The sequence below is a fragment of the Xiphophorus couchianus genome, chromosome 20, assembly GCF_001444195.1.
Source record: "Xiphophorus couchianus chromosome 20, X_couchianus-1.0, whole genome shotgun sequence".
Classification (NCBI taxonomy): domain Eukaryota; kingdom Metazoa; phylum Chordata; class Actinopteri; order Cyprinodontiformes; family Poeciliidae; genus Xiphophorus; species Xiphophorus couchianus.
Window position 1 is genome coordinate 16160653 of NC_040247.1, and position 13415 is coordinate 16174067.

A 13415-nucleotide genomic window follows, 5' to 3' on the forward strand; every position below is an offset into this window, starting at 1 on the left:
TTTTCCAGGCTTCACATTGGCTATGGAGGGCAGCACTTTAACAATAACGCATTTTAAATGCGTCTGCAAATCAGTTTTCATTGGATTTTGATCTATCTTTGTCACACGTGACAGTTTAATAAGCTTTACTAAACGAGGAGATTTGTAGATTTTGTAATGCAATTCTTTTCATATGTTATGTTATAGTATGTATATGTGGATATGTTGCACTTTTTCCACTTTCAATTTATCTCTATGTGGTGATACAAACAGGTATAATTGTTTAATACTCTGCATAATATTTGTGCATTATTATTATTTTCTCAAACTTGGCAGGATCGTGTATTAAACCATAAAAAGCCAAGGTATTTGTATCATGCTATATAATATGACCATCACGAAATTCTGGTTTCAGATTTAGATGGACACACAGCTGGTTTGGGTCCCAGGATGGGAGCCTCAGTTTAGGTTTGATTCTTGTTGTTTTGAGGGCCCGACATTTTTTACTGCTTTCTGGACAGCATACGGAGGCGGGTTTTCTTAATAAGCGAAGTGTGCATCTCAGAAATATTTCCTGGGATTTCCATCAGCGCTGGAGGAAACTGACAGAGCAGAGCAGAGCAGAGCAGCGGCAGCCCCCGGAGCCCAGCCTGTAAAATAAGCAGACGTCAGAGACTCTTCGCCCCGCTTCGCCGCTGCAGTTACATTTTTATCGCGGTGTAATCACAGCCTTATTTGCGGGATTTCACGGCTGCTTACAAGGCGCTATGTAGCGCAGCGAATGGCATGCTGGTGGTAGCTGTTAGACGTTTATCGGCTTTTTAATTTTAAACACCGTGCCTTGGCGGAAAGAAGAGGATTTCGTTTTATTTAAGGTAGCATGACAGGATCCTTCAGGGTGTCGAGCTAGCTGGCTAGCATTAGCTCAGTGGCTAGCTTAGCGTCCTGTTGTTGTAATAAATGGGGGTGGCTTTGATGCTCGTTCTGGGGCAAACTTTGCAACTTAATTGTATATTTTGTGATGATATTTGTATTTTGATAAAGCCATATCAATTACGCCAAACATTTGCAAGTCGGAATGCTCTCCATATGGTTTGGGACTTAGCAGGGTTTTGCTAACACATAGCTAGCATGCTAATAGCTACCTCAACCATTAAAACATTTGATCTTCAAACAATTAAAACCACGTAAGCATATTTGTAGTTAATTGGGTTATTATTTTATAAATATGTAATCGAAAATCACCTAATGTAAACATGTAGTCGTGTTCAGGAGATCGGAAAGTCTCCAGAAAAAAGTTGAATTTAGCGCATTAGCCTCAGTTATTTGTTTTCCATAATAACGTTCCTAAGCAGGAGTTTAGCAGATATTCTTTCTGTCTAAGATGTTTTTTGTTTTTTTCACAAAAATAGAATCATTATTAAATAGCTTTACATTTAAATTGTCCTCTAAATACTAATGATTGCAAACATAATGTACGCTGGCATGTTTGTTTGATTGTTTATCGCTGTTTTTTGTTGTTGTTGCTTTTGTTTTGTTTTTTTACTTTATTACTTCAGGTCAAGTGACGATGAACGAGCAGGAGGGCGGGGTGGTCTCATTTGACGAATATGTGCGGCAGAAGGCCCGCACTGTGCCTCAGCATAGGATGAAGGAGTTTCTGGAGTCCCTTGCTAAGGGCCCAGAGGTGCTGCAGGAGTTCAACCAGCAGGGGGGAGGAGGAGGAGCAGTGGCCACCACCACAACCATGGTGTACCAGCAGCAGGAGGCCAACTGTATCTACACAGACAGCACTGAGGTGGCTGGATCCCTCCTGGAGCTGGCCTGCCCAGTAAGACTTTGCTGCAGTCGCTGTTAAAGGAAATACACTTGTAGTTATTGTCTATAGCTTTCAGTCAGGTTTGAGAAGGTCGGGACTGATGGTAAAACAATGAGTTTTACCATCACTCAAGGTAGCATGACAGAATCTCCAAGGATTAAAGCCATCCTTGTATGTCATCAACCACTGTAAGAGCTAAACAAGAGAAATAAAGATTGCAATCGTTTTCACCGTTCCTTGTTACATTGATACAATTCCTTTCATTAATCATTAATTAAGCAATCACATAATTAAAATACTTAAATAAGCTTCATTCGCCCCTTATTGACTGAAACTAAATTTAAGTTGCCTTTTATGCGTTTTTCCCGTAAGCCTTTTCCCGTAGCTCTGTTGTTACCATAGATACCTTATACAGAACGTTGCCAAAATCAAAGCATAGTAACAAGAAACAAAGTAAATAGATTCAGTTGGCCTTTATGTTGTTTTTTAAATAGAAAAAAAGTAGGTGCATAAGCTGCATTTCAATAGACAAATTTATTCTTCCTAACTAGCTTTGGGCATTTTGTTGGAGTCATTGTAGCTTAATGCTTATGAATTGTTTATTGTTTTAACCTGGAGAAGCCAAAACTTGTTCTCAAAATTCGTGTACAAGGTAAAGGATCAAAGTACAGCTAAAATATGTCTCTCTTTCAATCTTTTGCAGCATGCCTGAAATTGATCCAAGATGGACTGTTAATCTATTTTCACAACATAATTTCACTTTTTAGATAAAACTGAGTAATAGCTATGCAAGTAAAAACACTCTTTGCTGTTCATTTTGTCATTCACACTATAAAAGTAGACTTAGTGAGATTACAAGCTGTGCATGCTTTCAGGAAATGTATACATGATCTCAGACTGATAGAGGCAACTTATTTATAACTTTGTCTGATATGAGAATAAGTGTGCTGTAAATGTGAGGCATTCTGGTTTGATACTTATTTATTGACACGTTCCTTAAATTTGTCAAACTCTTTTAACCAAACCAGCAAAGAGCCACAGATTTTGTGAGCTGGCAAAAGATGTCAGATGTCTAAACAGGAAAAACAATGAACATACAGTGGTACTGTTTCATAGTTTCCTGCCTCTAATTGTCTCCTGGGTAATGAAAATGAAAACACAGGGTCACCTTTGTATATTTTTTTTATATTTTGCAAATGTTTTTTTTTAAAATCTTGAATAATATAAGATATTTGTCACGTTAGAGATAGAGGGAAAAAAGTTTATATAAATGTTTTTTTTGTTTTTTCACAGGTCCAGGTGACCTCAGCTGAGATTTCCCCCCAAATGTCTGTACATCCAGGCTCTGAACAGCAACTCCAAGTGCAGGTGGGTTTATATATTTTGATTTTTAAAATGCAATTAATAAGGCAAAAGGCAGCAAAAAAAGATCTGCTGAAGACGAGTACATGGACATATTAAACAGTCGGTGTATTTGAGCCACTTAGTAATAATTGGACATTTTCAGTGCCAATTCATAAACTAAATAAGCAGCACAGTTAAGTTGCAGTTCTTTTTTTATTAGTTGCCACTCACAGTTGTGCAAACGAAGCTTTATGGTTGCTGTTGAACTGCAGTGTCTTCACAAAACATAGTATTTTTTTTCAGCTTTATCTATAGGTTTTTAATTTTAACACACAAGGACACAAGAGACTACTACATGAGCCATCATGAAAGGAAAGGTATTAAATAAAAAAATGCATTAAGAAAGTAATACGATAACTGATGCTTATAGTGCAATTATGGCTAGATAGAAGTATGGATATTTTGTAGATCTATTGTCTTAAAAAACAGTATTATAATAGTAATAAAAGATATGACTACATAAGCCAACAAAGGGCAAAATAAATACACCAAGTGTAGTGTGCATAAAACGATCAAAATATTGTTTTTGTTTCTCTTTGTAGAAATTGTTTTTGTTTGGCCATTTATATTCAACTTTCATCAAACATGCAGCAGTAAAAACAGTTTAAATCATTTAAATTTTCCCTGTTTTACCCCTTGATCATGTTGGATTACATTTCTTTGCCTCTGATTAGTGTAATTACTGGTGGGTTTCTGGCAGGTCCAGATTCAGGAACAGCCGGGCCAAGCGATGGGCCAAGTTCTGCAGGTGTCCTCTCCGTCCCAGCAGGAGCTGCAGGGAATCTCCACGGCTCAGCTGGTGCAGCAGGCCGAACTCACAGAGGAGCAGCAGCAGCAGGTACAGGAGTCCTGTTGGTGCTCAAAGATCCTCAGTAAACGTGACCCGTTGGCGTTTTCTGAGCGCGCTCACCGTGTTTTACAGATTCAGGCTCAGCTGATTGCAGCTGTTGCTGGAGGTCAGCAGATCCAGCTGTCAAGCGGCGAACAAATCCAGCTGCAAGGAACGCAGCACATCCAGCTGCCTGGCGGGCAGCAGATTCAGCTCCAGGCAGGCCAGCAGATCCAGCTACAAAGCGGCCAGCACATCCAGATCCAGACCATAGAGGCCATGTCTCCGTCCCAGCAGCAGGATTCTCCAAGGGAGGGCGAGAGGCGGCCGGGCGCCATTGCAACCGTTCTCCAGCCAGCAAAGAAGCGCAAGGTGGACGTTCCCCTCGCCGTCTCCTACGCTGTGCCGCAGGGGCAGCAGCTGGCCACCGTTCTGACCATCCCTCAGGGGCAGCAGCAGAGCTACGTCTCCCTGCGACCCGACCTGCTGACCGTCGACAGCGCTCAGCTGTACAGCACCACAGGAACCATCACAGGTCCCACAGGCGAGACTTGGACCATCCCTGTCTACTCCACTCCACAGCAGCAGGGCGTGACACACATCGCCATACCACAGGATGCATACAGCACCGTGCAGGTCACCACGACTACCAACGGCAAGGACAAAGTGGCGACCAGCTCCGCGTCGAGGTCCGCAGACGGTCAGGTAGCCTCCACCCAGGAGGAGATAGTGCAGACGCTGCTGCCTGCGCAGTTTATGAACGGGAACATCCACATCCCGGTGGCAGTGCAGACTGTAGGAGGAACTTACAACACCACACAGTCAGTCCACATCTGGGACCCCAGTCAGCAGCAGAGCCACGGCGACGAGGGCACAGAGCAGCAGCTCCATCTGCAGGTTGGAAACGCATTCCTCTTATGTAGCTGCAGCCACACATAAACAGTCCTGACATTAACTGTTAGTTAAAATAAGAATACTATAGTCTGTGGATTATTATATTCTCTGTTAATCCAGCTTGTATTCCCAGGAAGCATCTGTAAAGTTTTCCTCCTGGTTCTGCACAGGGTCAAGTAGAGACGGGCGCCGACGTAGAACCGCCTGCAGAGATTCTGGTTCCCGTGTCTCTGAAACCAGAGGAGGGTCTGGAAGTGTGGCGCTTCTGGGCAAAGAAGAAAAACGCTGAGCTTAGCAAGCAGGAACAAACAAAACTCGCACCCATAGGACGTAAGTAGACCTGGGCTTTGAGTTTGAGATTCTAGTCTGGCTATAAAAACAGCACTGTTTCACTTTATTATGGCATTAACACAAATATTTACAACAATAATCTGTAACATGATGCAACAGCTTTCATTAAAGCTGCTATCCAGACTGTTTAGTAATATGAATCAAAGAAATCTCAGATATAGTCGCCTATAGGCAGGGTCCATACAGTACAATTCAAGCACTTTTCAAAAAATGTTCAAGGTAAGTTTTCAAACTTTTCCAGCACCATAGTTTGGAGATTAAATCAATACAAATGAACTAAAGAAAACAGTTTCAAATCACTGATATATGGCATCATTTATAACTGGTACCTTGTAATTATATTCTACATCAGAGGGACAAAGTAAACTAAAATATAACAAATTGTTATGTTTTGAAAATTTACCTGGCCGAAGACAACCTTTCAATTACACAGATCAATAAATATTCATGATATTAAACAGATCAGTTTCTTAAGGAACATATTAAATGCTTACAAACAGTATAAATACTCACTTCACGTTTTGTAAAAAAACATTTTCTCTTAAGTTTATTACAAAGCTGTGCAGTTTAAACATTAAGCACTTTCAAGGACTTTATACAGAAACCAAATTCTTTCCAAACCTTGAAAACACCTAAATGAAATTCAAGCTTTATCAAGGATTTAAAGCACCTGCATGAATCCTGGGTAGATCATCCTGTCATAGTCAGTTTTTCCATTTGTTTTGATATTTATCATAATTTCCCAAAACAAGCTTCTGTGTCTTGTTTTGGTGACATAACGTGAGTTTTTCCTCTTTACTTGCTCGTTTTAATTGACACTCCTTTTAAAACGTGAGCCATCATGCAGCATTTATTCGTTTTATGAACAAATACATACACAGAAAGCAGTCAGATGCACTGGAACTAAATTCAAGCAGGAATCTGGACACAGGCTATCCTTCTTTCAGCCAGCTGGCTGGCAGTTTGCAGCCACAAGTGGAGGAGAGACACACCTGGTGAAAACTGCAATCAATCCAACCATTCTACCTATGCAGACAGTTCAAAGATCTAATTTTAGCGACTTTGAAACAATTATATACCGATCCATGACTAGAATTAAGCTGGCAGCATAATTGTTTTTACTTAATTTGCAATTCTGATGTTTTACATCACACTTTGAGAAAAACTAGGAGCAAACCTTGTCCTACAAATTCAAAATCCAGTTTTTCCCCTCCGTTGTGCCGATGTGCTCAGGTCGCCAGCCTCTGCGTTTCCAGGAAGACTTGGTGTCCAGCGCTGTTGCTGAGTTGAACCTGGGACTTTCCTTGATGACTAAAGAAGCTCGGGGCTCAGAGGAAGAAGAGCTGGCGCCTGATGTTCTGTATTATGTGTTCTTGTGTATTCAGAAGGTCAGCATCTCCACTCTTAAGCAAAAAGATACCAGCATGGCATCTGAACTTCTTTAATATTTGGGGGTTTTTTGTAGTATCTGTATGAAAACGGACGTGTGGATGATATCTTCTCCGATCCGTACTACACACGCTTTTGTGAGAGTTTACACAAACTTTTACAGGACTGGAAACCCAGCATCCATCCTTTAGGTAAGGATGAGTCTTTGTTTAGCTTTTATTTAATACTTTGAAAGAAAACGTGTCACTTTCTTTATTTTTGTTTGTTTTCCTTAGGTTATATCATTCCAAGTCATGTGACCGAGGAGATGCTGTGGGAGTGTAAACAGCTTGGTGCTCATTCTCCTGCCACGTTGCTTACAACACTAATGTATTTCAACACTAAGTGAGTAATCACTAATAGATTACATGAATGAATCACTGGGTAACAGATTTTAAGAACTCAGTTATTTTGCAGGTATTTCCGTCTGATAACGCCTGAGCACCACATGAAAGTGGCTTTTTCAAAGGTGTTGAGACACTCGAGGAAGAATCCCACCAACGCCAAGGACAAGGCAACCAGTATCCGCCTTCTGAAAGTGCAGAGCCAACACACCTCCGGACAAAAAGGTGATGCACACAGCAGGTTCAGGGTTCCTACAGTCTTAAAAAAAAGTCAAATAAATTACTGTTAACAGTAGTAGATATTTCAATGATGAATATCAGATACTTTTTTGTCTATTTGAGCTGTTAAAGAATCAAAAAAGTGCAATTTTAACTCTTTCATTGGCTTTCAGGTCCTATAACTTCTGGGATATAAACTGGACCTGATGTTCTTGAAGTTGGTTTGGTTATTTTGCCAAAGAAATCATCAAATTTCTTCGTTTTGGGGGGGAATTTTGTGACAAAAGAGAATTAACCACAAGCTGTCAAAATCCAACTTGAGCATTATGTTGTTTCATGATGTGTGGAAGCACAATCTGTTTACTGGAACTGGAAGACAAACAAACAGATAAACAAAAAACAACAATAAATACACTGAATTATGAAGTCTGTAAACAAAACTGTCCTTCAAAAACAGGGCTTGTTGAGACCAAAGTACCAGACATTTCCATCCAGTTTTTAGTAGAAAGAGAAAAACAACAAGTCGTGCAAATGTAAATTCAGCTTGTTTCAATTGATCATGCGATTGATTTATTGTGACAGGTCTACAGCTGCCTGACTCATTAGCAGGTTTTTAACCTGCTGTGTGACGATTCTTACAGGAACCGACGACATGTATGAAGAACAGATTGAAGATCCTGAAAACCCTCTGCGCTGCCCCATAAAACTTTACGACTTTTACCTCTTCAAATGGTGAGCGCCTCCTCATTCCCAGCTTTCCACTAAGGTGAAACATCCTGTTGGCGTCTCAAAACGAATTCACTTCCCTGCTTTATTTTCCAGTCCCCAAAGCGTCAAAGGTCGCAGCGACGCCTACTACATGACGCCCGAGCCCGTTGTGGCGCCGAACAGCCCGATGTGGTACTCGTCCCAGCCGCTGTCGAATCGGCAGGTGGAGCAAATGTTGGCCCGCATCATCGTAGTGAGAGAGATCCAGGAGATGATGGGCACCTCTCCTGAGAGCGTGAGCTAAGCTGGGCGGACTGGCTGGACTTGACTATGCAGCACCATCCAGACTACACGCCACCTCTGAGGTCATCAAATAAAGCGGGGCATCTTCTAAAACAATCATTTTCTTCTGAGCAGAGCATTATGATTGCATTTGCTAGTTCCTGAGATATTTCTCATCTGACCGGGTTGGAGAGTTATTCCTGCAGCTCTATAACCTTTGAACTTTGAGTGAGCTGTGGGTGGTTGTATTTTACAGCAGAGGTGGATGTTTTGTTCTTTTCTTCCTGTAGACGTCTTATTGACACGATATGAAATTATTCAGTACTGAACATCTTACTCTCACGTCTTACTTCTCTCCAAGCTCTCGCTATGATAGGTTGCAACTCATGATTACAGGGATGATTGCTCCGGTTTTGTATTCTCACTGCAATTTAAACAATGTATTGATATGTTTAAATCTGAGGAATGTGTGCCTTTTGTTTGTTTTTTTTTCTTTCTTTTTTTACTTGTTTTTGAGGCTTGTCAATTTTCAACAGGATCCAGGATTTTATTGTAATTATTCAGTAGACTTGATTTCCTCCCCGGTCAAAACTAGCAATTGGAGAACTACCAAAAATCTTGCCATCTTTAGCCCTTCATGTATGTGTGTATAGTAGGACATTAAAGAGGAGAAACGGTTGGAAATATTCTTGTATTTTGAATTGTGTTAAATAATGCAGGGAAGAAAAAAGTTACTTTTCTGTTCCTTAGCATATCCACTTTAATATGAAGACATTATATAGCTCTGTACAGTAACAAGGCTGCAATGCAACCATTTTCTACAAAACAAACTCCTTTTGTGCTTTATCAAATTCTTATTAACACAAACTCAGGTCAGTATTGATGTAAAAGTCCCCATTTAATTTAAATGGTTATTTCTCCTTTATTCAGCGGCCTCTCAGTACAATCCAGCTTTCTGCAGACGCAGAGGGGTTATTCGTCATTTTTGTCCTCTGGGAACATCAGCTGCAGTCTGTTCAGTGTTTTTATGAAGTACTTGGGCATGGGGCAGGACACGGCGACATCGGACTGGCTGCGACCCGGCAGCACCAGCCGGCGCGCATGCAGATGAAGAGGAAGGTACCGGCTCTTGGTCTGCTCCAGTCCGAGCTTTTTCAGCACACGCTCCGGTAATTTCTGAAAAACAAAAAACTAAGCTTGGCCTTCATAGAAGCTTTGTCAACCATTTGATTTGTTCTAATACCAAGTAATTACATTTCTACAGGAATATTCAAAGGACAATAGAATATCACCAAAAAGTTAATTTCAATAATATAAAAAAAAAGACATACATTCACTACACTGAATATTGTCACCTTCCTAAAATAATGGCATGGGACATGATGACGTCCTTGGTAAAAATAGCCTAACTTATTTTTTGCCAAAAGACATATACTGTATATATATATTTTACATGTTTCACCTGTGGTGCCAGTTTGCTCCAGTGGGAATATTTGTGATCTCCAAGAATGGGACACGCCAGAGCGTACGCCATGTGTACCCGCATCTGGTGCTTCACCCCTGTGCATGCAAGAAAACAGGGGAAGTGGTACCAAAACTGGTGGGGAAAAAAAAAACATGCAACGTCAGCTGAAGTAATGTGGTCTAACCGGTGAGAGGCTGGAGCTCAACGAGGCTGCAGCCGTAGCTGCTGTCCAGGACTCGGTACTTGGTGGCTGCAGCATGGGCCTGCCGGTGGCTTCGCACTTTGGTTACGCCGTCACCGGCCTCATTCATTCGGAAAAGCGGACTCAGCGTCATCTGAAACGAAATGTTATGAAACTAAAGAACCCGTGTACGTCAGCAAGATTACCTCCATTTCAATATTTCTCTTTAATTTAATCATCATTAAACCACAATAAACTGGTGGTAAAGTACTTAACCCCAAGCTAATCAGGTCTGTTCTACGAGGCTAAATCTGAGCAGCTTAACACGCCATGTTGAGATAAACACAGGAGTATTCGGTGTCAGGACGGTTTATCTAACCAAACCCGTCGCCATGGCAACACAGGATAAACACCTAAGCTCTTCCATATCAGGTCATCAGCTCAGCTGAAATAATAGTCTTAGATTAAAAAAAATAAAGATAGAATTCAAAATGTTTTAAAAACTGGCTCAACAGTAAAGAAATACTAAAAACTCATAACCAACACAAAAATAAAAAATGTGATTTTCTCAAAAACTTGCCTGTTTACCTCATTTAGATTATGATCAAAATGTTCAATACAATCTAAATTTGATCACAATCCAGTGTTAACTTGGGGATATCTTTATATCACTTTATTAAACTGTTGCTTTACATGTCCTACCATTTTACTGTGTACAAATGTTCAACTGCTTGTTAACACAAATAGGTCGTTCCAGGCAGCCGCTATAAGACATTCTCATTATTTAAAGTGTTTTCCAACCATCTTAGTTTTAATTCCACACATTTTTTTATTGTGTTTTGTTGTAATTCACCTTCTGGGATTAATAAATTATAAACTATCCAATCCGTCTGTACTGAAGACAATCTTGTGGCACCAATGAATTTAAGCATCCAGGCATAGCGAAGACTCCTGGATGCTTAAAATTGAAGATGAAATTTAAAGGTGAACCTGTAGTTTTATCTTTTTGCACCGAAACTTACAGAGTGACATTTAAAAATGTGGTTATTTGTTTTTATAAGTGGTGTGCACTTCATTATCGGAGAGAAACAAGTAATGTTTTTAGGTGTACAGCTAAGGTTACCAGCATAGTCCCTGCTTTTAAGTGCAGCTTTGACTAATCTTTATTACATTCTCATCGAACAAATAATCAAAAATGGAGAATAAGAAACACCTTGAAATGTGGCGTAGGACCTGTAACTTCTCTTTCGATGATGGGAATATCGATCAGCCCTTCAGAGGGAACAGGAACACCAACCGTAATCACCCTGAGGAAACGCAGAGACCTTGGTAACTAACACAGCAGCTTTATTTAAAATGAAACCATGCGGCTACCAATAATGACATCCATCATTTTACCAATACTTCCTCTCCACTTGATTATTTCTACTCAGGGAGAGGATGTCTTCCAGTACTGCTTCGCTCCGGGCCAGCAGGAGCGCGCCAGATGAGTCCTTCTCCAGACCCAGACAGGGCAGCAGCTCGGTGTCCGTCTTCGTCTTCAGCCCGTCCAGCATTTTACAGAGAACAGGAAGCACAGAGGTGATGGTCGTGACACCAGACTCTTCTAAAAGACAGAAAGGGTTTTGTACAAATTTTAAATGTCATTCCAGTACTTAGCTGCTCAACAAGGAGCCCTGGTATCGCTTCATTAAGATCCAAATGCCAGATTAATGGAAACGTTTTAAATCTCACCACTGGGAGAACACAGTATTCACGTTACCAAATCAGAGGATGGTTAACCCTCTTTACCTTATACATATGCCTCCCACCCCAAGCATGACTCAAAAAAGGCCACTTGCTGGGACAACACAGTCAGCGCAATAAATAAGCAAAAAAATTTACAAAAAAATAAATACATTTTGCATTTAGATGCAAATATGTGAAAAAAAAACATTGCAATAGGCATAGTTCTAGCTATTTTCATTTATTTTTTTATGTGCAGATGCATCCTTTGCTACAATTGATCAAGCATACACCGTAGGTTATTGCATTTTAGGCCATATTTATTTTCTTATTTAAAAATGGAATTGAAATATTTGGTTTTTTGCATCTTTTGATGTATTTATAATATTCAATAAAAATGTTTAAGTGAAAAATCTGCAGAATGTGCCCATTTTTAAAATCCATTCAACAGTAATAAAATATAGATAGATAGATAGATAGATAGATAGATAGATAGATAGATAGATAGATAGATAGATAGATAGATTACATTTTTCTCATGGTGACCGATGGGATACCTACTTTAACCAAACTGTTCAATTTAGGAATATTTTTCACACAAAATATATTTGATTTTTATTCACAGAAGATCCTGTGAAGCTCTTCCGCTCTTCCTGAACCCAACAGGAACCCGGTTTACCTCTGACAGGGACGCCGTAGGGCTTGTTGAGGATGACCACGTCTTTGTCCCGGTGCAGCACGGTTCGGTGCAGATGTTTGGCCAGCACGTTCGGATGGACGTTTTGCAGCTGCGTAGTGAACCTTTTCAGCTCGGTCACTCTCTGCTGTGAGCCGGACACCGGAGGATCCGTCTCCTGAGTCCGAGTTTCACTCTGAGTCTTCGCCTTCTCCTGTCGGATCTTTCTGGCCAGGTCGATGGCTCTTAGCCGGGGTTTCTCGGCGGTGTCTGGGCCGCCCGGCGAGGGCTCAGCCTCGGTGCTCTGGCTCCGGCAGAGGACCGGTGCTGTGCCCCGGAGCCGGCGGCAGATAGTACGCGATTTAACCCAAGAGAAAACCATTTGGTCGCCCAGAACGGCTACTGCTTTACAGCAGTTCATTATGATTCAAGGTGAAGAAAGCGGTAACACATGAGCCATTGAAAACAACCTTGCAGGAAACACTATGAGTTTATATCCGGGTCGCACTTTTCAAAGTAAAAGGACTCAAGCGTTTAGTTCGGTGGTATCAAAACTTTTTGCAGGTAAAAATTTTTAATTTTTCTCTATTAAAAAACTGCAATAATAATATTATTTAGAATTCTTTCTACTTTACCTGCACAACATTAAATCAGGCAAGATTTTTTTTATTGTTATTTTTACCAAAAGTAACTTTAATGTGGCATTTGCCTTAAACGTTTATGTAACTTTTGGGGCCAATTGTTTTTCTACTCTGTTCTGTGCAACAAGAAATAAAAAGGGCGCATCAACTAACTCCACACATCAACACATTATTGTGTTAATGTGCAGAGTTTGGTCATTTTATTTGTTAGACATATGAATGATCTAAGATGTTTTTAGTTCATTTCCAGCAACAAAAAATCTAATTTTAAATTAAAACCTATAATGTGTTTAACCTAAAGACGCTTCTGACTACAAAGTTACAGGATGTTTGAGGCATAACTTTCCACGAAATAAAAATAAGAGAAAGAATAAAAAGGCTAATAAAAATGTGTTGTTTGTTGGGGGCGGGGGTTATAGGAAAACAATAAGATTACAATTTTTTTATTGAAATAATATATTTGTTTACCA

At 40.3% G+C, this 13415-nt stretch overlaps 2 protein-coding genes across 4 annotated transcripts; one reads left to right on the forward strand and one right to left on the reverse strand.

Moving 5' to 3' along the window:
* Positions 1 to 504: 504 nt before the first annotated feature.
* qrich1 (glutamine-rich 1) lies at positions 505 to 8941 on the forward strand. Of its 3 annotated transcripts, none has more exons than XM_028002978.1 (12): positions 505 to 854; positions 1539 to 1810; positions 3092 to 3166; positions 3903 to 4040; positions 4125 to 4928; positions 5096 to 5255; positions 6510 to 6664; positions 6742 to 6856; positions 6941 to 7049; positions 7122 to 7273; positions 7909 to 7999; positions 8090 to 8941. In XM_028002978.1, exons 2-12 carry the CDS (start codon positions 1550 to 1552, stop codon positions 8277 to 8279), a joined length of 2250 nt encoding a protein of 749 aa, XP_027858779.1. In that variant the 5' UTR covers positions 505 to 854; positions 1539 to 1549; the 3' UTR covers positions 8280 to 8941. The 3 variants fall into 3 exon arrangements, with proteins under 3 accessions (XP_027858779.1, XP_027858781.1, XP_027858782.1); XM_028002980.1 differs by lacking the exon at positions 505 to 854 and adding an exon at positions 861 to 1166; XM_028002981.1 differs by lacking the exons at positions 505 to 854; positions 1539 to 1810 and adding an exon at positions 2342 to 2450.
* rpusd4 (RNA pseudouridine synthase D4) lies at positions 8799 to 12725 on the reverse strand. Its single transcript, XM_028002982.1, has 6 exons — positions 12308 to 12725; positions 11302 to 11509; positions 11117 to 11210; positions 9907 to 10057; positions 9720 to 9817; positions 8799 to 9433 (listed from the first exon to the last, which is right to left on the reverse strand). The coding sequence occupies exons 1-6, from the start codon at positions 12723 to 12725 to the stop codon at positions 9230 to 9232; spliced, it is 1173 nt and encodes a 390-aa protein (XP_027858783.1). The 3' UTR covers positions 8799 to 9229.
* Between the last annotated feature and the right edge of the window lie 690 nt (positions 12726 to 13415).